General features: G+C 57.6%; 1 protein-coding gene across 1 annotated transcript in view; it reads right to left on the reverse strand.

The window, feature by feature from the left end:
• Positions 1 to 1,307: 1,307 nt before the first annotated feature.
• PPARGC1B (PPARG coactivator 1 beta) overlaps positions 1,308 to 22,059 on the reverse strand; it is a 47,623-nt gene continuing 26,871 nt past the window's right edge. The window contains exons 2-12 of the mRNA XM_082291595.1: positions 17,721 to 17,894; positions 15,270 to 15,482; positions 13,354 to 13,458; positions 11,561 to 12,650; positions 11,105 to 11,141; positions 10,674 to 10,738; positions 9,504 to 10,272; positions 8,953 to 9,028; positions 8,098 to 8,219; positions 7,670 to 7,824; positions 1,308 to 6,080 (exon numbers count right to left, since the gene is read on the reverse strand). Coding sequence (XP_082147721.1) covers positions 5,977 to 6,080; positions 7,670 to 7,824; positions 8,098 to 8,219; positions 8,953 to 9,028; positions 9,504 to 10,272; positions 10,674 to 10,738; positions 11,105 to 11,141; positions 11,561 to 12,650; positions 13,354 to 13,458; positions 15,270 to 15,482; positions 17,721 to 17,894 — 2,910 coding nt within the window. The 3' untranslated portion in view covers positions 1,308 to 5,976. The remainder of the gene's footprint in view (positions 6,081 to 7,669; positions 7,825 to 8,097; positions 8,220 to 8,952; positions 9,029 to 9,503; positions 10,273 to 10,673; positions 10,739 to 11,104; positions 11,142 to 11,560; positions 12,651 to 13,353; positions 13,459 to 15,269; positions 15,483 to 17,720; positions 17,895 to 22,059) is intronic.

Raw genomic sequence — 22,059 nt, forward strand, 5'->3', positions numbered from 1 at the left:
CCCAGATGGTTGGAAGTAATTGCTGGGACCAACGGAGCTGCTGAACTGATGTCAACATTCACCAACAGCTCGCTTCAGACTCAAGGTCTGCTTTCAGGAATTATCCTCGGTAAACAACTGTATTCAGCAACAGTATCAGTGCTTTATTTTCCAGGAGGCTGCCTGGGAATGCAGTGTTGGGAGGCACAGGTCGGGCTGGGAGGACAAACCTCGGTTCTGGCTCTGTCCCTCCCCGCAGACCCTTCCTTCGTGTGCCCCTCTCCCACCTGGGAGCCCACTCCTGTGTCTCTGCTCCACATGTGCCCACCCCGGGCACCCCATCACTGGCTGTCCCGGCTGCATTCCCACATTTCCCCCCTCCAAGTTCATGTTTTCATCTGTCCTGGCACTGTTGGCATCGCTGTTCCTGATGTATCTCAGGAAAACATTCCTCCTTGGTGGCCTTGAAGCCTGCTGGTTTTGGAAAGCAGAAGGGAACGGGCTTCCCATCAGCTCTGCACTCAGGGTGCAGCAGTGGCAGGGATGAGGGGCTGGGTTTGGGGTGGAAGGCTGGTTGTGGCTGGGCTGAGGGACCCACACTGGGCTCCCACAGATGTGCTGGAGACAGGCAGGTGTAGAGCTGCTGCCTAAATCGCCACAAATCAGCAAAAACCAGCAGCTGGCACAGCTTCTTTCAGGCTGCTGGGATCCTCCAGCCCGGCAGCATCACTGATCCACGTTCTGCATAAAATCAGTGCAACCTCTCTGGCCCGGTGAGCCCTCACAGGGCCATGGCTGGCGTGGGGCTCCCGAGCTGTGACCGTGGTGGCCCTGCCCAGGCCTTCCAAACATTCCCTCCACAGCCTAGGACAGCAGTTTGGCTCCCAGGGCCTGCTGCCCTGCTTCCAGGGGCTCTCCAGGTGCCATCCTGCGCTGCATGGCTGCTGCATCACCACCTGCAGTCTTTTCCACATTTTTTCCTGCTCTCTTGCTCCACTCCAGAAAATTCGAGGGGCGTGCCCTGCTTCATTTTTCACCCACTCCATCTGGGGAGTTTCTTTGGCGAGGGGTCCTGTGGCAGCAGCACTACTCGAAGTCCAGAGTGCAGAGCCCAGTTTTTTCCTGCATGAGTTAAACTGGAAGAAGCCACACTTAAAATAGCAACACACAGGGATATTCCCAGGCAGGAGCTGCATCCCTGGCAGCTGGGAGGCTCTGCCACCCCCTTGGCCCTGGCACAGCCCCGCTGCCAGCCACGCAGACACAGGAGAGCACCTTCAGCAGAGCAAAGCACCTCATCCCCGAGCAGACTGGCACTAAAAACTAAAGCATAGCAGCATAAATGTGTTCCTTTTTTTTTTCTTTCCACTTTATAGTATATATGTTATCGTTTATTTATAGGCAGATCACTTCACTATTTACAGTACATGAGCGTAGAGATTCTACAGTCTTTTTGATGTAAACAAGAAACTCCACGGCAGGGGAGTCTGGAAAAAGAAGCCAGTTCTGAAGTATTTACACAATTTAAAATAGAACTTTTATACCCACTGGATAGATATAGAGAATACATTGAGCGATTTGGTTAAATTATCTATGAAACTATAGAATCTGACAATGTAAAAATACAAGAAAACGTTCTCTCATTTTAGAAGGTAGACAGTTAAATCACACTAGAAATAAATCTCTTTTGTTTTTTAAAAATAATAACAATAATAATAATAAAGGAAAGGCATAAGAATCCATGCCATCTCTTAAGGTTAAAGTATATTACATAAATAAGGACACAACAGAATGGAACTGGGGGAAAAAATTAAGTGAAATATAAAAAAACTGCTGCCAATTAAAAAAAAAAACATACTAAAAACTTGATTCTTAATCATAGAGGGATCAATTCCGCTGCTTTTACTTACACTGCAAGTAGAAAATTGCAGAGTTAAGTAGTACTTACTCAGCATGAGCAAGGGAGGCAGAATTGGCCCCTAATAATTATGAGCAGTGTCCTTTCACTTAAAAAAAAAAAAGAAAAAGACAGAATTTAGCTTTTTTTTTTATAAATAACAAAGCAAATGTGCCCCTTTTTAGGTGAAATTCTTACACCTTTCTCAAGAAATGCATCAATTGAACCGTTCTCTCTCTTTCTCACATGCACTCACACACTCCCTCCCCAAATCCTGCTGCCGCCCCTGGCCCCGGGGAGGGTGAGGGAAGAGGAATGAAACCCCAAAATGAAACCCCAAGGCTGCATTTGGCTCGATATTGCTTGAGATTGTCAGGGATGGACTTGGAACAGAAAGGGTGTCGGGTTCAGCTCTAAGACCGATGTACCTCAGGACTCAGCAGACGTCCAGAAGAAAAAAAATCCCCCAAAAAAAGGAGGAAACCGTGTTGATCTGCAGTTGCAAAACTCACTTGCATAGCCCAGAGCTGGGATCAGACACTCAGGACTGTAACATGGTGACTGAGCTGCTGCTTCCTGAAACATGTGCAGGCAGCTGCGCTGAGGAATTGGGAGAAACCTTTGCTTTGGGGCAGCATCCAACCTAAAACCTAAAACCTAAAACCTGGGATTGTCCTCTGCATTCAGCCCACACACTCAGAAACGTTTGCTCCTCCCTGCGGAGCCTCAGGGACACGCTGGATTCCAGCCAGAAACCTGCTGCCCCCCTGAACAACGAGTTTTTCTGGGGCAAACCTGTGCAAAACAAGCAAAGGGGCATTTTATCAGAAACTCTTCACATTCAGCATTTCCCCACAGCACCTGCAGGAAACGGCTGGGGGACGTTCTAGACTTACACAGTTTTAAAAAAATAAATCTCCTCCTGACTTATTGCCTACCAGAATAAACCCTTTTGCTCCCAGTTTCTCCTGCCCATCCCACAGCCTCGCAGAGGGCTGGGGTGTGAGGGGTCCCTTTTTGAGGGGCACCCACGGCAATGCCACAGGCTGGGTGGGGTGTAAAGGCAATCCTTGGAAAAGGGGGGGATTCCCAGTCCCTGGCAGCTCCTGCAAAGCTCTGGGCACCTCTGGCTTCCCTGGCAGCAGTGCCTGGGCATTGCTTTGCTCCTGCCCCATTTCCCTGTCAGCATCCAAACCATGGGCAGCTCAAGAGGGAGCTCTCACCTGCCCCTGTGCCCGACTCACCTCCCTGCCAACTCAATCACTGTGAGCTAAAGACACCTTTAGAGTAAAAAAACCCCACAAAAATTAGAAAAAAAAAATTCAAGTGGAAATTTCTTTTTCACCCAGTCCTAAAAGGTGGGGGAAGTGCCCAGGGCAGGCAGCACACAGGCCAAGGGGCTCTAAGCATAGTGCATAAGTCCCAGAAAAGAAAGAGTTTTTGGGGAGGAGGAAAACCAAACCATCCTCATTGAATGGAAAAAAAAGTAAAAACCCAAACCAAAAAAAGAAAACCCAACCCCACTTATAGGCTTCAGGCACCACAAAGACCACTTATTGCATCTCTTCCTACCCTAGGGCTGCAGTACTGATGAGCTCTTGTGCAGGACCAGCCCTCCCCTTCCCCAGCACTGGCCTTGGGACCCAGCAGCTGGGCTGGGGCCGACCCAGGGCACCCAGCCACAGGGAAACACTGGGAAATTTTATACCTGGGCACGCCAAAACCAGTGCTTGGGAAGCGACTGAGTGATCCCCAGGAGTGGGCTGGAGCCCCCCCAGCTCTGCACTAACCCTTCTGCTCCACCACCCTTGATGCATCCCCAGCGGGGCCCAGCCATGGGTGCCCCTGGCTGAGTGGGAGATGGAAGAATTCCACTTACTTTGCTTTTCTTTTTGTTTTTCTTTCTTTTTTTTTTTTGTCTTTTTTTTTTTTTTTTGGATTGATCGTTTTCTGAAAAACATCAGCACAGCACAGGACAGTACTACCCACCCTAAATGTGTCGCTATATACATTCTACATAAGCTCTATAGCAATCACATGTAAACATCATCATCGTGAGGAAATACTAGGACAGAAAAAGGCAAAGCTACAATGAGGCAATTGCCAATAGCAGATGCTCAGTCTCGGCCAGAGCTGCTCGTGTTCGCTAAGGTGGGATGAGAACCGGGGGGGTTTTGGGCTGGGAGAGACGCCCGATTCCACTGCTGAGGCTGAAATGGCACAAGGACTGTTCCCTGGCAGTGATCGTCACCGGCGGCGGGGTGGGGACCCCGCCGGGGCCTCCGGGCCCTGGCGCTGCCGGGTGTTGTCAGAACCGCGGCTCTCCCGAGGGGAATAGCCAGGGAACTGTGCTGGTGTCGGCGCTGCCGGCATTCCTGCTCCTGCCAGAGCCCAGCTACACTCCGGGCCCCCGGGCCAGGGGCATCCTGGCAGGGCTCTGGCTCTTGGCATCGCATCTCGTGCCATTTCCGAGGCTTTGGTCACTCTCCCTGCAGGACGGAACATACCCAGGGAACCGGGGATAAACCCGCAAGTCATGTGGAGGGGAGACCCCAGGAGACTCTAATCTATCTATTGGCAGAGTTAAGGCTATAATATTCTATCTACAGAGGATGGCTGAATCCCTAGTGGTCTCTGGGGCTCAAAAGTAAAAGGAGGCGGTGGCAATGGCTTGAGGAGCAGCGAGATTCCCGCTCCCTCGGGAAGCAGTGCCTCTGGCCGGCTGGTGGTGGGCTTTGCTGCGGCTGGTGCAGGGCTGTGTCCCCATCCCACCTCACCCACACATGGAGGGCAAGTCCACAAGCAAATTCTATGCTTGAGCATCCCTTAAATCCAGCCCCGAGGGCCCTTGGCCAGAGGCAGAGCTGTGCCCCGGGGCGCTGGCGAGCACGGGACGGATCCGGGGTGCGGGTGGGTGCTGGGACGTGTATGGCTTATCAGCTACGGGGCAGGGTGCTGGATGGGTGGGTGTTCAGCGTGGGTGCTGTGCCCCCCTGCCTCTCTGGATTTGGGGCTGGACTTTGGGCTGGATCTGGGGCTGCATTTTGGGCTGGCTGCCCAGTGGGGAGCACAGACAGCTCTTCTTGCTCCGTTTGCTTTGCAGGGTGTGGAAGCGAGTGTGGATCAAGCCACAGGGCCTGGCCAGTCTTCCAGCCACCAGAGGAGCTGGAGAGGAGCCAGCTCCTCCACACGGACCGGAGACATCCATCCCCCAGGCTGTGCCAGCAGGACCCACCGGATCAGGCTGCAGCCCCCCAGCCCCTCTCTCCTTGCTCCAAAGGCAGCGGAGGCTGCAGCAGCGCTGGCTGCAGGCAGTGCATCCCTCTCCCACCCTCTGCAGCCTGCACAGCTGCCTGGCCCTGGCTCCATCACCCACCAGGACCCAGCTCAGCATGGGGGTGATGCTGGGGGGCTCGGGCCACGCCAGCACAAAGAATGGCTTTGACAGCAAAGTGGGTGACCCCGGGGCAAGCACCGAGCACCCCGGTTTGCCAGCAGGGGAGGCAGGGGAATGTCAGCTCCATGACTGCTCTGACCCCCCATTTGCTGAGTGGCAAGTGCCTCATTACAGTGCATAGTTAAAAATCAAGGAAGCGGTACAATAAATCTGAATTACAGTACATCTGAGCCATAAATACATTTTTTTTTTAAGTATATACTTTTTTTTTTCTTCTCTTCTTCTATTAAAAATTAGTTTATAATCCTGATTCTATTCACAATGAACAATTTCATCATCACACACTACGGACAAAAAAATGTTATGGTGAACACAGCTGCAACTCCACGGCGGGAGCACGGGGAGGGCCAGGAGGGGGAAGAAGGGCTGGGGGGCTCCTAGGCTCACCCTAAAACAACCAGTCAGAAGCAGAGGGGGGACTAACGTGTGGCAGTGAGACATCAACACCATGGGGACTCACAGACAGAAGCAGCTTTGTTCAATGTAAACATCGATCAGGGGACAGCAGTCTCTCTCTCGCGGGCGTGCTCTCGCTCTCTCTCGCTCTCTCGCTTGCCATAGACTGAATAATTTCTTTGAAAACGTAAACATATTGGAAGTGCCTTGACTGAGGTATTGAGGTATTCCTCCAAGGTTAAGGCTGTCACCGATGCAGGCTGAGCTGGGCCTCCTGCAGCAAGCTGTCGAAATCCATGGTCTCGTACTTGCTTTTCACCGAAGCCGGGGAGGACTCGTCTGTGCTGCAATCTGGGGATGGCAGGGACAGAAGGCAGCTGGGTCAGGGAGGGGAGGATCAGCATCCTCTCTGCCTTGTGGGGAGGGAAACTGAGGCACAGCAGGGCACTGCTCACTACCCTGCTACTGCACACAGCCAGGCTGGACACAGCGGTGATGGTGACAGCACTGGGGACACTGAAAAGAGCTGGGGCAGAGGGGCTGCTGCAGCCAGGCCCAGCTGGGCAGGTCACACACCGCTGACATTCACTGCCAGGGGTGAAAACATCTGCTGGGTGTAGCTGAATTTGGAGGGGCTGACACAGGGCCATCCCACGGGAGCTGTGCCGGTGGCAGAGCTGGCCTGCTCCACTGCCAGCCCTGTGCCAGGAGTCCCCCTGGAAAGCCCAGGGGATTGAGCACACAGCAGAACTGAGGCTGCTTAATCTCACAGCAGCTTAACATTTTGGGTGTATGTTTTTGAATGGCGTGGTTACATTTCACCTTTGCCTGGGGACTCCTCATCCTGTATCAGGACGAGCAGGATTTTAGGAACGAGCAGGGCTGTGCAGGAAGGGGGTGACTGGTGGCTCTGCAGAAATCAGGTAAGGAGCACTGAGGGGGCTTCTCTTAGGCAGGGGGGCAGCTCTGGCCCCACTCCCTACAGCACTGCACGGTCAACATCTTCCTCATGGGCTGCCATCTGCTTCCTAATTTCTCTGTGCCCAAAATGGGAGGCTCTGAGATTTATTTTGATGAACAATGGACATTTGTGCCCACAGTCAAAGTCAAGGGATGGTTGCTCTAAGCAGAGCAGGCACTGCAAGGTGCTAAAAAATCAGGGAGTACTTGTATCAGACTGGGCATCTGGAGGTCAGTCAAGACTTGGGGCTTTATTTTCTGGACCTCAGTCTTTCACTCATCAAGTGGGATCCAGAACCCTTCAGCCCCTGCAGAGGGTACAGAAATAAACATGCAGTGTTGGTGAAACACCTGAAGCGAGGAGAGCTGAGCAAAGCCTGGGACATATTTCTCATGCAGGACTAGCAGAGGGTTTGGCTCCTGGCCCTCAGCTCAGGCTGCAGCCCTGCACCCTGGTGACACAGTCCCCGAGACCTTGCTGAAGCACTGAAAGGATTAATGCGACCACAGCACATTTCAGCACTGCCACTTTGGCTCCAGAGTGCATGTGCAGCGTGGTTAATCTGTCCTGCAGAGCAGCAAACCACCCACATCACCTCCTGGGCTAATGAGATGTTGCTGACTGCCTTCTCTAATGCCTGGAAAGGGAGTTTTCTGCTGGAAAGCCTCCAGCACCGTGCAGAAACTCAGCAGAGGCAGGATGGGCTGCGCTCAGCTGAGACCCAGCTGCCCTGGGGCTGCGATGCTACATTTTGCAGCCAAAACACCCTAAGGCCTCACACCAGTTTTTTTCTTCTCCCCAGTTTCCCAATCCACCTGTCTGAGCCATGAGCAGCTCCATAGGCCATAGGAAAGCCAGGGGGCTTTTCCTGCAGGCTCTGAAGGCATTTGGGATCCCTGCGTGAGCAGGGCTCAGCGGTGCAGTGTGCTGTAACAGCTCTGTGCTGATAGAAGAGACAAAGCAGCTGCTGCTTTCTCACCCAGGTCAGCGTATCTGGTCCAGAAGAAGCGCCCCAGGCCACCAGAGCTGAGCTGGAAGGAGGGCTCGTTCCTCTTCCTTAGCGAGGGGCCGTTCTTCAGCGATAAGGCGGCATGCTCGGAATACCGGTACGTGATGAAGCCGTACTTCTCCCCCCTGAGCAACCAGAGAAAGAATTCAAGATGTGATGAGCCCCACAGCCCTTGTGATGCAGCACTGCACCCCTGGCCCATCATTCTTCCACTCCTCCATCCCACAGATGCCTTTGGATCTCTGGACACACTGAATCTCCTCGACAAAAGCACCAAGAGCGTGGGCTCAGCTACCCAGGGGGTTGATGGGGCACCTCCTGGCAATGCTGGTGGGGCCTGGGGAGAGGGGCTGCGTGCAGCTGCTGGAGCCCTGGACCACAGCTCACTGCCCACTCACCTGTTAGTCCTGGACAGGACCTGACACTCCACGATTTCACCAAACACCTCGAAGCGTTTCTTCAGCTCGCTGGAGCTCATGCTGCTGGAGAGGTTTCTGATGTACACCACCCGGCCTTCCCCCTGCCAAAGCAACCAAAAGCTTTCAGGCTTGGACCCTGCACCTCCGTGCTGCTGATGGGCTGTGGAGGAGCCCCTGCAAGCCAGCACTGGGAAACACTGCCATGGACACAGCCTGACATCTCCAGGATCTGGCTGTCTCTGCTCCAGCCAGGTCACAGCATCCCCCTCAGGACAGCCACAACCAGCCACCACCCCCTTCTTCTCTTTTAAAATTCTCCTGCATTCTTGCAGCTCTTTCAGCTTTTTCTGGGATGTATTCCCAAGAATTGCTAGGGGCAAAATCCAATTGCATTGCAGGAAAAAGTGCCAAAGCAGCATGTGTGAGTGTGTGAGTGTGTGTGTGCACACGTGCCCACTCCTCTCCCAGCTCCCAGTCTGTGTCCACGAGTTCCTGGTGCATGAGGATGCAGCAGGGCCACATCTGTGACAGCTGAGCAGCTTCAGGGATTCCCCAGTTCACCCCACAAACTGCCAGTGCCAAGTGCACTGAGGCACCAGCGTAGGATGCTCTGGGCATCCCCGTGCCAAGGACTCCGTGTGTTGCCAATTGCTGGCGGCTTCCGCTGCTCGTTGGGTTTTCCTCTCCCCTCCACCCCCATGTCCTTGTTTAACACTGGCCTTGCACCAAGGCACGCTGAAGCCAGGGCTAATGGGCTCCACTGCTGCTTTTTGGAGCAGGAGATGAGCTGAGGGCTGGGGCTGCTTTGTCCCCGCGGGGTCCCCGCTCACTTACGATGGCCTTTTCCCGCCTCTTCTCCAGCTGGCCCCGGTGCCCGCTCCCGCCCTGACACTGCTCGCCGTTCTCACACCTGCAAGGGAGGGACAGGAGGTCAGCCTGGGTCTGGGGGACCTGCTGGGGAAAGCTTCAAACACCAGTGAGAAGCTGAGACACTCACACAGCAGCAGGTGGGCACTCGGGGGCACTGACAGCCAAGGACAGACTGGGGTCTGGAAGCACTGGGATGGACTCTGGGGTTTTTTCTCAGATGCCAGGGTGTTCCCAGCCAGCACTCACCCCTTCCCATGCCCAACTCAGGTCCCTGCCCATGCCCTGTCACCCATGGAACCCTCTGGCTGCTTTGCTCTGCTGCTGCTTCCTCAGGCCATGGCTGATGTTTGCAGCAGTGGCTGATGCAGCACCAATTATTTTCATAGGTTTTTTTTTCATTAATTAGCATCTTTACTACTTGGGCCAGCAGAGCAGAGAGCACTGGGGCTTTGCCCTGCACCATGGCAAAAATTCAGGGGGCAAAACCAGTCCCAACATCCCCATGCCCCCCGTACCTGAAGGTGCGTCTGCTGGCAGGTGACCGCGACCGGCAGCACGAGGAGCCCGAGCTGGACCTGCTCCGGGAGCAGTAATGCAAACTGGTCCTGGAAAGAGGGTTTCTCCGCAGGCACAGCTTGGTGTTGCCATGCTCCTCCTCTTCCTCCTCCTCTTCCTCCTCCTCATCCTCCTCCTCCACGGGGGAGCCGCTCTCACTGCAGCTGTCCTCAAAGACGGTGTCATACTCAGGGGTCTTGCAGAAGACCATGTCCTCGTCATCGAGGGCACTGTCCAGAAAGCCGAAGTGCTTTGTTAAGCTGGCTCTGATCTCCTGATCTCTCAGCTGCTTAACGCCGTCCTTCCACAGCATCTCAGTGCCCGTGTCCTTGCCGAGCTCCAGTCCCTGGTAGTGGGCGGCCGGGACCCTCCTCTTGTGCTCCGTCTCCACCTGGCTCGGGGGCTCCCACGACTTGAGCACCTTCCTCTGCAGGGCGGCCTCGGGTTTCAGCACCTGGCAGTAGTCGTGGTCCCCGAAGGAGCGGGAGAAGGGCCGCTTGAGCAAGCCCTGCTGCTCGGGGAGCGGGCGCCCGCCCGCCCGGCTCAGGTGGGCGAACAGCTCCGTCCTCTCCGGGTGCTTCCTGGGGGCTTTCCGTGAGGCTGCCGCGTCCCCGGCGCCCCCGGGGCTGGGGGCCATCCCATCCTCCTTGCCTGGCTCCTGGGGGATGTCTGGCTTGTACAGGTCCTCCTCGGCGGGTTTATACGGAGGAGTGGTGGGGGGTGTGAGACCTGCACCCCCCAAAGAAAGGACAGGAGTCAGCTCTGCCCTCTCCGTCATGCCCTGTCCCACCCCAGTCCTGGGCTGCACCCTCGGCCCCCACGGCCTCATCCAGCGGCACTTGGGGGAACAAGAAGGATGCCTTGATGCCAGCAGGGACCAGAGGACTCTCCCTTCCCTCCTGGCTCATGCAGGGCCCCCCTGAACAGCTCCTCCCACCCCAAACACACTCCCCTGAGCTGCTCATGGTGCTCGGATGTGGCAGCACCCGTGTTTGCAGTGTGAAGGGGATGAAGGTGCCCCACCTTGGCTGGGTGGGCTGGAACTGATGACTCCAGGCTGAATTTATGGTAAATGAGCCCCCTCCTAGAGGAGATTTTTGCAAAACTAAAAAATTCAAAGCCTGTTCTACCTGCTGTCCCACACAGCTCCACAGTCAGCATGGGCTCAAAGTTTCTCTTCCCAAAGGTTGGGTCACTGGAGAAGAGCAGAAAATCAGGAGAGAGGAAGTGTTCAGGTGAACCACAGCCCCAAAACCCAAAAGAAAGCTGAGAAAACATTGCCCACAAGTGAACCCTCCCACTTTGGCTGGTGCCTGACAGAGTAACCCCACAAGAGCAGTGGGGTGAGCAGCTCCAGAGCACACACAAAATCGCCTGCCCTGGGGACTCTCCCAGCTCCTTGCACCCTGTGGCTCCCCACAGCCCCATGCCCAGCAGTGCAGCAGCTCACTCTGCCCTGCAAGCACAGCTCCCTGTGCTGCCTGCAGAGGCTCTGCCCAGCCACACAACCCCAGGCACTTTCCAGCCCCAGATTGGTTCCTTCAGCCCCATCTGAACTTACGTTTGTGCCAAGGACAGCGTGAGACACCTGGGGGTTTCTGAAAGGCAGGAGAGAAGCAGGTTACCAGTGCAGCTGTATCCCTGCAGTGCCCACTGAGGGCTTTGCCCACCTGAGAGGGATGGCTCACGCTGCCAGGGCTGAGCCATTCCTGCACCTGCCCCTTGCTGTGGTTTTGGGGCACCACTGCAGCTGAACCCCGGAGCTCAGGCTCAGGGTGAACCCATGGGGAAGGACCTGGAGGGATGGGACCTGGTCCCTGCTGGGTTATGGCCACACCAACTCCTTCACCTCATTATAAGGACAGGGAAACTGAGGCAGAAGATACCCATGGATTGAAAAAGCACCCCAAAAAAAACAGACCCCAGCTCCCCATGCATGGGGCCCCACAGCCAGGCAGCACAGGGGCTGCTCACAGCTCTCCTGCCAGCTGAGTGCCCAGCACCCGGCCCCCCTCACCTGTTTGCTCCAGGAGGGCACAGCGCCGGCTCTCAGTGCCCACCTCGCCATCCCCCAGCGAGCCCAGGCAGAGGGGCTGGGGCTCCGCCGATGGGGCTGCGCCCCCCACCTCCACTTCGGCCGCCGGCTCTTCGGCAGAGAAGCCCTCCAGCACTGGGCACGGAGCGGGCTCCCTGCAGCCCAGGGGCACGCAGGACTCGGGGGGGGACTCGTCAAGGAACGAGAGCCAGTGCCCGAGCTCGGGGTTGAGTCTCTTGGACCGGCGCACGGCGTAAACAGCGCTGTCCTGCTTGCGGGCCGCCTTCCCCGCGCCCGGGCTGCCCTCCTGCTTCCCGGCATCGACCTCAAGGCCACCCAGCTCCTGCGGCGCCTCCGCCTCGGCCCCGGAGCTCTGCCGGGGCTCACCCTTCTCCGCGGCCGCTTTCGCTCTGGGTGTGCAAGTCCCGCTGGCATCGTCCCCCTCGGGCGGCACGGGCGAGCAGGAGCCGGGCGGCCGTGCCAGGGCCGCGTACACGGGCTTGCCCAGGCGGTATGGCTTGCTCACATCGCACAGCAGGTCCCGCGCCAGCAGCTCCTTCAGGATGGAGAAGGATGCTCCGGGCTTCTTGCAGCCGCTGGCCGCCTGCCAGGCGCAGCCCGGCCGGCTCTGGGCGCTGCCCGGCGCGGGGGCACAGTCCGGTTTGGCTCTCTTGAAGGGGCTGCTGCAGGGCTGGGGCTTGGTGTCGGCGGGGTCGCGGGCGGGCAGCTTGCGAGGGGGCAGGCAGTAGGTGTGCATGTAGCGGATCAGCTCCACCACCGAGTGCAGCTCGCCCTCGCACGAGAACTGGCTGCCTGTGCCATCCTCCGCCGAGGACAGCGCGGCCACCGAGTCGCCGGAGCTCAGCGAGTCCTCGCTGGAGTCACTGTCGTCCTCGTGGTGGGCGCAGTCGCCCGGGGACGGGTGGTGGCCGCTGCCGGGGCACTCCTCGGGTGCCTGGGGGGCTTTGGTCTGGGAGCAGGAGGTGCTGGAGGTGAGGTGCCGGTGCAGCTCGGTGCAGCTGCGGCTCTGTGCCTGCGGGACGCTCGCCCTCCTGTCCCGGGGACCCTCCACCTTCCGAGAGGACACAGGAGAAAATCAGCCCTGAGCCCTGCGGGGAGGCTGGCAGAGCCATCCCACACCCAAACACCCCCTCCGCCCCCCAGTCCCGGCACCCCGACCTCCCTGGGGTCAGCTCCATGGCCCGAGTGCTGCCCCTCCTGCCTGCAGTGATGCTCCTTCTCCCCGGGAGGGATCTGCTGCTCTTCCCAGCCAATCTAATTTGCCCGGCCTAATGCACCGCACAATGACCATTAGCAAAGTAGGAAAATCTTGGACGGCACCCTCTGCTGGGTTTCAGATCAGCTGAAGTGTTGGGGTGGGCTCTGCAGTGTGACAGGCAGGGACTCCTGGCCAAAGGCCTTGGCTTGGGCTGAGAGTCACCAGGGAGGGGGGTGAGGGGGTGACCAGGGAGCACTCGGGGCTTTCCCAATGGGCGCTCAGGGAAGTCGGGAGAGGCCAAACCCCCTCTGGGTTCAAGTGAGATCAAGGTATTTCTTAACTCAGGGTTCAAGTGAGATCAAGGTATTTCTTAACTCAGCACAAAGTCTGAAGTTCTGCAGAGCCCAGACTGCAGCAGACAGGGATGGGAGCACCACAGGTGACAGTCCCTGCCTGTTCCTGACCCCTTGCCCAGCCCAGAGGCTGCCCACACTCCCCAACCCATCCTTTGGGACAGCTCCCAGGAGGTGGGTGCTGCACGGGCTCGAGGAAGTACCTTTGTGCAGGGCCGTGTGGGCCGGCACTTTGGGGTCCCCGGGCGCCGGGCGCTCCCGTCCCGCTCACAGCTCAGAGGCGACGGAGAGAGGAGCAGCTTCTTCAGCTGCAAAGAGAAGGGGCAAGAAAAGGAGTCGGCATCGCAGCGAGGGCAGGAGAAAACGCCCGGGGGGCCACAGCCCCTTGGCTCACGTGTGAGCACATCCATCACCGAGCATCCGACCCAAAAATGGGGCACAAAATACCAGGCAGAGAGGGTTAGGGTTAGTATTTCCTGCCTCTTCGTGGCTGTGGGGCAGGTGCCTGGCTGTGTGCAGCCCTGTCCCCACAGCATTCAGCCCAGGGACCCCCGGGCAGGTCAGGGCAGTGAGGACAGGAGGGAATTTACTTCCCAGGGGCAACCCCACCCGTGTCAGACACACAGGAGCTGCCGTGGCATCCCAGCCTCTCACTCCATCACTGCTGCCCTGAGGTGACAGAGGCTTTTCACTGGTGTGAGTGATGGGTTTGGACAGCTCGCTCGGTCCCCGTGCAAGGCTCATTTAGCCAAAACACCCAGAGAGGGCCTGGACTCATTAACGAGCTTTCAAGGCGTTTTGCTGATGCAAATCCCTGTGGGATCTGTCGAGGATCTCCCCAATGCTCTGTGTCAAGCCCACGGGCGCTGGGAGCGGGGTTTTCCCCGGGTCACCCGCAGTGCCACCACTTCTGACAGCTGGGTCAGCATAACATTTTCCTTCTACTCAACCCCAATTTTGGTCACGGGGAGGGGAAAAAAGCCCAAGCCCCACACCCAGCAACAACATTTGAGATTCTGCCCGTGTGGCGCTAACAACCGGAGGCAACAACAGCTCAACAGCAAGACGACTGCGTAGGCACCGGGGACTGCAGGAGAGACAGATCTGGGGCTCCCGTGCTGCCCGGAGCCCTGGGGGGTTAGGGAGCGATAGAAATGGGGTGCCCGGGTCAGGGTCTGCCAGGAAATGCCAGCCGGGACACCCGCAGCTTTAGGAGTGAGGCTCCTGTTGGGGGAAGCGCCCAGCACCCTTTCCCCCCCGCCCCTGCAACGTATACATCCTATATATACACATACAGGTCATGTGTGATATATACCCCTGCGGGGCGTGGGCGGTGGAAATGCACGCTGTCACCACTGGATGTCACTCCTCCCCTTTGCTGGCTTTTTGGGGACACCCCGGGACCGGGCTGGGGGGCTCGGGGGGGGGACTGTGAGCCGCAGGAGGGAGCAGGCTGGGTGTCCTGTCCCAAGGAACCTGCTGGGGATGGCAGGAAACGCTGCCAGTTAATCCTGGCCAGGAAGGGGAGCGGGGCTGGAGCGCCAATATTGCAGGGGACCAAGAGGGATGCTCCAGCCACCAAATCTGGAGGGACTGGAGGCCACACAGTCCCTGAGGGGGTTTGGTGGAAGGCACAGGGAGGGTGAAACCCTCCCACTGAAAGCCGAGGGCAGGGGCTGACACTCAGGCAAGCCCCTCTTGTGACAGCAGGGAGCTCAGCCAGGGCAGAGCCGGGGGAACAACCACCACTGCCCGTGGGCACAGGGCCGGGATGAGCCAGGGAGAGCCCCGGGCAGCCCCACACCTGCACATCGGGTTAAAAGCAGGTGTGGGTGCTGCCAAAGCAGCCCCCAGCCCTCTGCCACCCGCCCCCACCCCATCCATAGATAGATTTGTATACACACAGCTTGTTCCCGTGAGGATGGTGATGGAGGTGACAGCAATGATGCAGAACATGTATACGTATACAATACAAGTATATGCTTTGGTATTGACGGTTAAAGAGAGTTTTAAGCCTAGAATGAAAAAATTCAGACCTTGGCTTCCTATCATACCCATGCAGCCGGCTTATCTGGGGCTCATCCAAATCCACCTTAAACAGTAGGAAGTGGGTTCTTACTAGAGACAGCTCATCACACTCGGGGGCCGGGGGCGGCCCCCCCGTGACCGGGGCGGTGGGTTTGGGGGAGGGGGCAGGTGAGGTGGTGGCAGGGTTGAGCGTGTCCCCCTCTTCCATAGTTCGGAAGGCAGCGAGGCCCATGTCATCTCCCTGTATATCATCCAAAGTCTCCGTGAGGGCTGCCAGCAGCGCTTCGTTCTCGCTGTCTATTATCTGAAAGGAGCAGGCAGAGAAGAAAGGGGGTGTTAGGTTGGGCAGAGGGTCCCCAGGATGTTCAAGAGGGACCAGCAGAGCCACAGCAGCTCCCACGGTTCCCAGTGACCCCACAGTGAGAGCTTTTCCCCAGCACAGCACCAGGATGGGGTGAGGAGAGACCCAGAAAAGGAGGATCGGTCTGTCCACCTGCACCCCAGCAGGACAAGAATGAATCAGAGCATCTTCTCTCCCAACAGTCCCTCACCCCACCATGAGGCAAACGGCAGCAGATACAGGATCTGTGATGAAAAGGCTCCTGGCCCAAATTCTCCTGACACTGGGCTGCAAGTGCAAGAGCTGTGAGCTCAGCCAGGACTGCCCAGTGGACAACGGCACAGGGGAAGCTCAGCCCAGGCTGCACCACTGGCCAGATGCCACAGCTTGTGGCAACAACCACGCTGAGTTTTGTGTTCACTAAAAGCCCCCAAACACAGGCGCCTCCAGCTCCCCAGGGCTCTCAGTCCTCACACTTAGAGCTGGTGCACCCAGTGCTCTGTGAGGGACCCTGTCCAGAGCACAGCCGCAGTCACTCCCCAGTCTCCCATCAGCATCCCCAGTTCATGCTGTTCACCCAAAAACTGGCTCAGGGGAGCTGTTGTGCACGGCCCATCTCACTCTGGGCCAGGCAGGGCCAGGGGCTGCTCCTGCCTCCTCCCTGCCCACTGCTCCAGCTTGACTTGGGTCCCTCGTTTCATCAGGGCTTTGGCTTTGCTGATGCACATCCAGCCTTCCCAGTGCCCTCCCAGTCCCACACAGCCCCACGAGTTCCCTTCCAGTCTGGCAATACAGTGCTGAAGCCCAGAAGAGGATGCAGAAGCTGAGGAATGGCTGGAGAGGGCCAGGAGTTCCTTCTTTTTGGTCCTCCTCCATCACAATCTGAATGTAAACCATGTCCAACGGGAAGCAGGCTACCATCAGCGATAAAATTAGCACGGGGGTAAAGCCAGGCTCAGAGGCAGGACTGCTGCCTGCACACAGCCTCCTGTGTTTTTCTCCTCTTGTTGGAAAATTAAACATCTTTTGTTCCATGCCCTAACCTTGCTCGCAGTTACTAGAGCAGGCTCCAGGGAAAGGCAGCAGGATGCTCCATTTTTGGCTCCATTTCTTTTCCTCCTGTTATTGGCACGAGATTGCTGTGCATACAAGTTCAGTGGGATACATTTCATCATACTCCACTGCTCCTCATCGGCCTGGCTTTTGCATTTCTTTTCTGTTTATCTTTTCCCCAGGAAGTTCACGGAAAATATGCGTCTCGTGATGAAGGTCCCTCAGCTGGACTGGACCATTTTCAAGCACAGCATCAGCCCAGCATAAAAGCCAGAGGGTTGTTATTACAGGCAGGTTAGAAAATATTGAGGCTCTTTTTTATCTCCTTGTTTAAATAGAAATCCTCTTCCTCCCAAAACGTAAGCCAGGGTTGGTGATTAGCTGGTACCAGTGGGTCACAGCCTCTGCATCCGAGGGGGTAAAGGCCTGGGTGCTGCTCAGGAGCGCACAGAGACTCCAGCCCCAAGGATGGGCACATCCAGGGCATGGCATGAGCTTTGGGCAAGGTGAGGAGGCTGCCCAGCCTGCTCTGTGTCCAGTCTGCTCTGTGCCCAGTCCCCTCTGCATCTCCCTGCCTCCAACGTGCCTGTGCCGTGCCCACAGCCCTGCCTGTCCTCACAGGCAGCAGATGAAACAGAGACAGGAGCAGAGGGACATGGAGCAGCCCTGCCTGTGCCCAGGAGCATCCCCTGCCCCAGCGTTTCACCGTGCTGGCCCAGCCATGGATCCATCCCAGCCCAGAGCCGAGGACAGGAACCAGCCCCTCTGCCAAAGGGACCCCAGCCCCACACAGAGGGGGCTGCCAGAGCTGGGAAGCCAAAGGAAGGGGCTGCTTCCTGCTCCCGGGAAGGGAATTTTTCCAGTGCTGGGACCCCCGCACTGCCGCCCTGGCATTCCAGGAATGGAACAGGACACGCTGCACCCCGGCTGCAGCTCCCTGTGAATAATCCAGCTCAGGAGGGCTGGCTCAGCAGCCTCCTCTGCTCCTCCTCCAGCTCCTCGTTAGCCCTACTCCGCTTGCCCCATTTAGAGCCGGTGCACCAATTAATGGAGCACTAATCAGCTGGGGAGGAGATATTAATAGTTGCGTGTGTTCCCTCCTCCTACCCTCCTTCTCCCCCTGCCTCCATCCTCGGGGGATGGGGGTACCTGGAAGAGCTCGGAGTCGTCGGTGCTGTACTGGCTGGAGTCGGTCTCCGAGTGCTCCCCGCCCCACTGCAGCTCGCTGAAGCAGCCGGCAGAGTCCAGGTCACCGGCGTCCAGCTGGGACAGATCGATCTCGGGGAAGTCGGAGTAGAGGTGCTCCTCGCCAGACACCTCATACTGTGCACAGGAAAGGAGAGAAACGGCGTGAGGCCAGAGGTGCGGGCAGCAAAGGCAGCAGCATCCCCCCGTGCGGGCAGCCAGTGCTCCCACCGCAGCCCCAGCCCCGCTTCCCACACAGCTCCGGGAGCGAGGACGTGGCACTGGCAGGGTGTGCCGGGCACCTCCTCACCCAATCGCCCTGCACAGCCTGGCACTGGCCACTGTGAACAGCCCCGCACTTGCCAGCAAGCCCCCTCCGGTGTCCCAGCGCTGGGAACAGCAGGACCTGCATGGGAAGAGCCTTGTCTCTCCAGAGAGCAGATGCTCTGGGCACAGCACAGCCAGCCGGGCTGCTGGGGCTCCTAGAGGCAATTCCTGCCCTTGGTGCCCTAAAAGTGACATCCAGCTTAGCCAGGAGGCCTGGGGATCAGCACTGGAGACTTGGGACAGCAGCACACAGGGCCAGCCTCACACCTGGTCCTCACCCTGTCCCCACCACATGGCCCTGAAGCACTTGGGGACATCCCTCCGGGAAAGCTGCACATGCCAAAGCACTGCCAAGGCAATCCAGACCCTGCTCCCTGCACCACGCAGGACGAGAAGAACAGCACGGAAATGAATGGAAGTCTGAGAGCACACAGGGTGATGGGAGCTCCAGGAACCGAGCTAAAAATCTCCATTTAACCACAGAAAGGATCTGGCACCTGCCCCACTTGGACCTGGCTTCCAGCCACGAAACCCCAGGCGGCACCAAGCACCCGAGGGAGCCAGGGCTGGCACCAGCACCTGCTGCCTGCCCTGGCATTTGGACCGTGCCTGGTTTTGCCTCGGTGTCCAGGTTAAAACACGGAGGGGAAAGGTCTGGTGCGACTCCTCCCAGCATTGGCTGCCCAAGGGGAGTTTTCTGGCAGTGAGGGAAGCAAGTTTATTTACAGAGCAAATGGATTTTGGAGCAGGCAAACATCTGAGCATGTGAGAGAGGCTGCGGGGGAACGTGGGGGCCCCTCCTCCTGAAGCACCCTGGAAGGGTCTCCTCTGTCACTCAGTGGGAAGGAAAAGGGATTTCAAACTCAGCCACGGGAATGGAAAAGACAGCTTTTCTCTCCTTCTCTCCTCATTTTTTGTTTTTCAAATTGGGATAATCTGGGATTATTGACTGTGCTCCCCCAGGCTGAGGAGCCTGCCTGCCACACTCCAAAGGATGATCCCGTGCACACACTCGCTCCCATTTTGCATTTCTCACCTGCTTCCCACCCTGACCAATCCCAGGGGAGGTGGAACACAAGGAGAGCTCCTTGGAGGGCACAGCAAGGGCAGGGGACAGTGGTTTTATGGCCTGATGGTGAACCCGTGCCACGTCCCAGCCATGCCCAGGGCTGCAGTGTGGCTGGGGGCTGCAGGGAGGTGCCCCCACTCTGGGGGATGCTCTCCCTGCACCCTCCCTTCACCTTTTTGCTGGAGAGAGGTGTATCAGGTAAATACCACAAGCGTGGTGCCATAAAGTGTTACCAGGCAACTCTGAGTGCCTCTGGGAGCTGATACTCCTCACTGGGCCCCCAGGGATGAGGCTTTTCTAACCTGCCCTGCAAAAACCTTTGTTCCCAGGTGTCAGAGCACATGCAGCAGGTCACTGCCAGCTCTGGGGGGCACAGATACTGCCTTTCCCCTTGTTCTGTCCCCTCTGCTCAGGGGCAGCTGGGACTGCAGTGGGATCAGATGTCCTTTGGCCTTTCAGATGTGTTCCTTACCTGCTGTGGCTTGTCCCTGCCTTCCTGTCCCTGCTCTAGCGCCTGCTCCAGAAAAAAGTCTTCCAACAACTTTGTCTCCCCCTTCTCCCCCAATCTTCCCATGGGAACACAGGCAGAGGCTTTTATTTTTAGCCCAGCCATACATACACAGATATACGTGTGTCTCTGTGTGTGCGTGTGTGCGTGCAATTAAAAATAGCAGAGCAGTCAAATTCTCCTGCTCCTTTTGATATGCCACAAGGGAAAAGATCCTGGTGCTGAGATCACAAGGAGCAGCTGACACCAGTGCTCGGGATGTCTTTTGATCCACTCCACAGATGTGACACGTCCCCATTGGCAACAGGGCTGGGTAAAAATAAACCCCTGCAATCTAACGCTGCTGAGCTGCCCTCTCTGCGCACTCCGAGCCAGGACTGCCCGGCCACTGCCACGCTGGGGATGCTCCCAGGTTCCTGCCTACCACAGGTCAGGAATGCCCAAAAACTCAGCTCTGTCTGTGTTGAGCCTCCTCTTCCTTGAAAAACACGGGGAGAGCCTTTGCTCAGTGGGGTCACCCCCATGGGCACTGGGATGGGCACTCCAGCACTCCATCCAGTCCCCTCTGCCAGACAGGGTCATTTACCCAGCCCAGCCACCATGGAGCTGGGGCTCCAGAGGGAATCCATCACTCCCAGCTCAGAATCCATCACCCTGAGCAGCACTGAGAGCAGAGTCCCTCTGGGCTGGCCACAGGGGTGGGGATGGGCCCAGCCCCCTGCCCGGGGCAGGGGTGGCAGCAGCGATGGGGAGGCTGCCTGTGGGCACAGGACCTCATCTGCTCTGACTCTCCCTTTTCCCACCCTTTGCACTTCCTGCTGCCTTGGGAGAGGAGTGAACTTTTGTTCTAATTTTACTCGGGACTTTGTAGGAAGATCAGCCATGGGTTCTTGGTGTGCAGCCAGCAAACACCCATGGAGACATGCTCAGAAATTCGGAGGCATCCTCCAGCCCAGACACCTGGCCCGGGTGTGCTGCAGCAAGGCTGCGACCACAGAGCTGCTGGCAGTGCCTGACGAATCCCTGCTCCAGGGGAGGAGATGCCCAGGCAGCTACACAGGTGCTCCCATGCCAACCCCTCTGTCCTTCGGGGAAGCAGGAGCCTCAGCCTGGGCACTCCCTCCAGCAGCTGCTCCTGGAAGCCAAAGCTGGAAGGTGGAGGTCATTTGGGAAAGGCCTCCGCTCAGAGACATTTCCCTCAGCTTTCTTTAAAGCATAAACCAGGTCTGACCTGAGCCCAGCAGAAGTGTGTTCACAATTCCCAGGCACAGGCTGATCCTCGGATGCTGCACGGAGCTTCCCCTGCAGAGGCTTTTATTCACCTGCTGCAGAGCTGGGACAGTCCTGCCCGCTGTGAGGGGTTTGTCACTTCAATCATGGCAGCAGAACTTCCCCAGGGAGGCCGTAAGGGACCCTCACACCGAGGGTCTGTGCTCATTTCACGCCCCTGCTGAGGCTGCTGGACCTGGGACAGCTGGAGAGCAGGAGAGCCCCGTGCTGACCCCAGTGCCAGCCCCTGTCCATGCCCACAGCAGAGCGGGCAGTAGCGAGAAAGCACAAGGGACGGTCTCCAAACTGTCTGACAAGGACATCAGAGGTCACCCTGCCAACCCTCCTGTGCCAGGACTGCCCCTAAACACTCCCAGAGCAGTGCCAGCGGGGCCCCTCCCTGAGCACGGCGCGTGAGGAGGGACCAGCTCCCCCCAGCCCCTAAACCTTCTCCTGGAAACCCGTGAGCAGATCAGTCCAAGAGCTCCTGGTATCTCCTTGGGCAGCATCCCTTTGTCTCCTGGCAGTGGAAGAGCTCCTGGCTGCTCTGGTGGGTGCCCCAGCTGCTCCCACTCCCTGTCCCTTTGCAATGTCCCCAGTCTGTCCTTCCCGGGGCAGTGGCAGGCGAGGCAGCACGAGGAGCTGGCACAGGGGTTAGCTCCATCTCCCTGCCCCATTGTGATGGTAGTCAATGCAGGCCACTGTCACCAGTGTCCCCAGAAGCTCTGGCACGTGTCCTGGGCTGGACCTGCAGCTACTGGCTGCAGCCACATCCAAGGATGCCCTGGCTCAGTGCTGCTCCTGACACCCTGGGGACAGCAGGTGGGACATGTCCCCTCCAGTTCTGCTTTGGAGCAGTGTGAACTCTGGCATGTGAGGTCTTATCTCTGAAGAGACACGAGACTCCTCTGCAAGCCCAGCTCTAATTCAAACACTGGATTAACGAGACAGGAAATGTTTTCCTCATTTTCAGTGTCAGCTTGGGCTCCCCAAACGAAACCCCCCCAGTCAGCAGGACTGGAGAGGCTGTATCCATGAGCCCAGAGAGGGCAGGAACAGCAACCTAAACCAGGGCAAGCAAGGGCTCAGCTCATTGTCTGCTCTGCTTAGCTGGCTCAGGGAGCTGGGGA

This window comes from Coloeus monedula, assembly GCF_965178545.1.
Source record: "Coloeus monedula genome assembly, chromosome: 15".
NCBI classification, from domain to species: domain Eukaryota; kingdom Metazoa; phylum Chordata; class Aves; order Passeriformes; family Corvidae; genus Coloeus; species Coloeus monedula.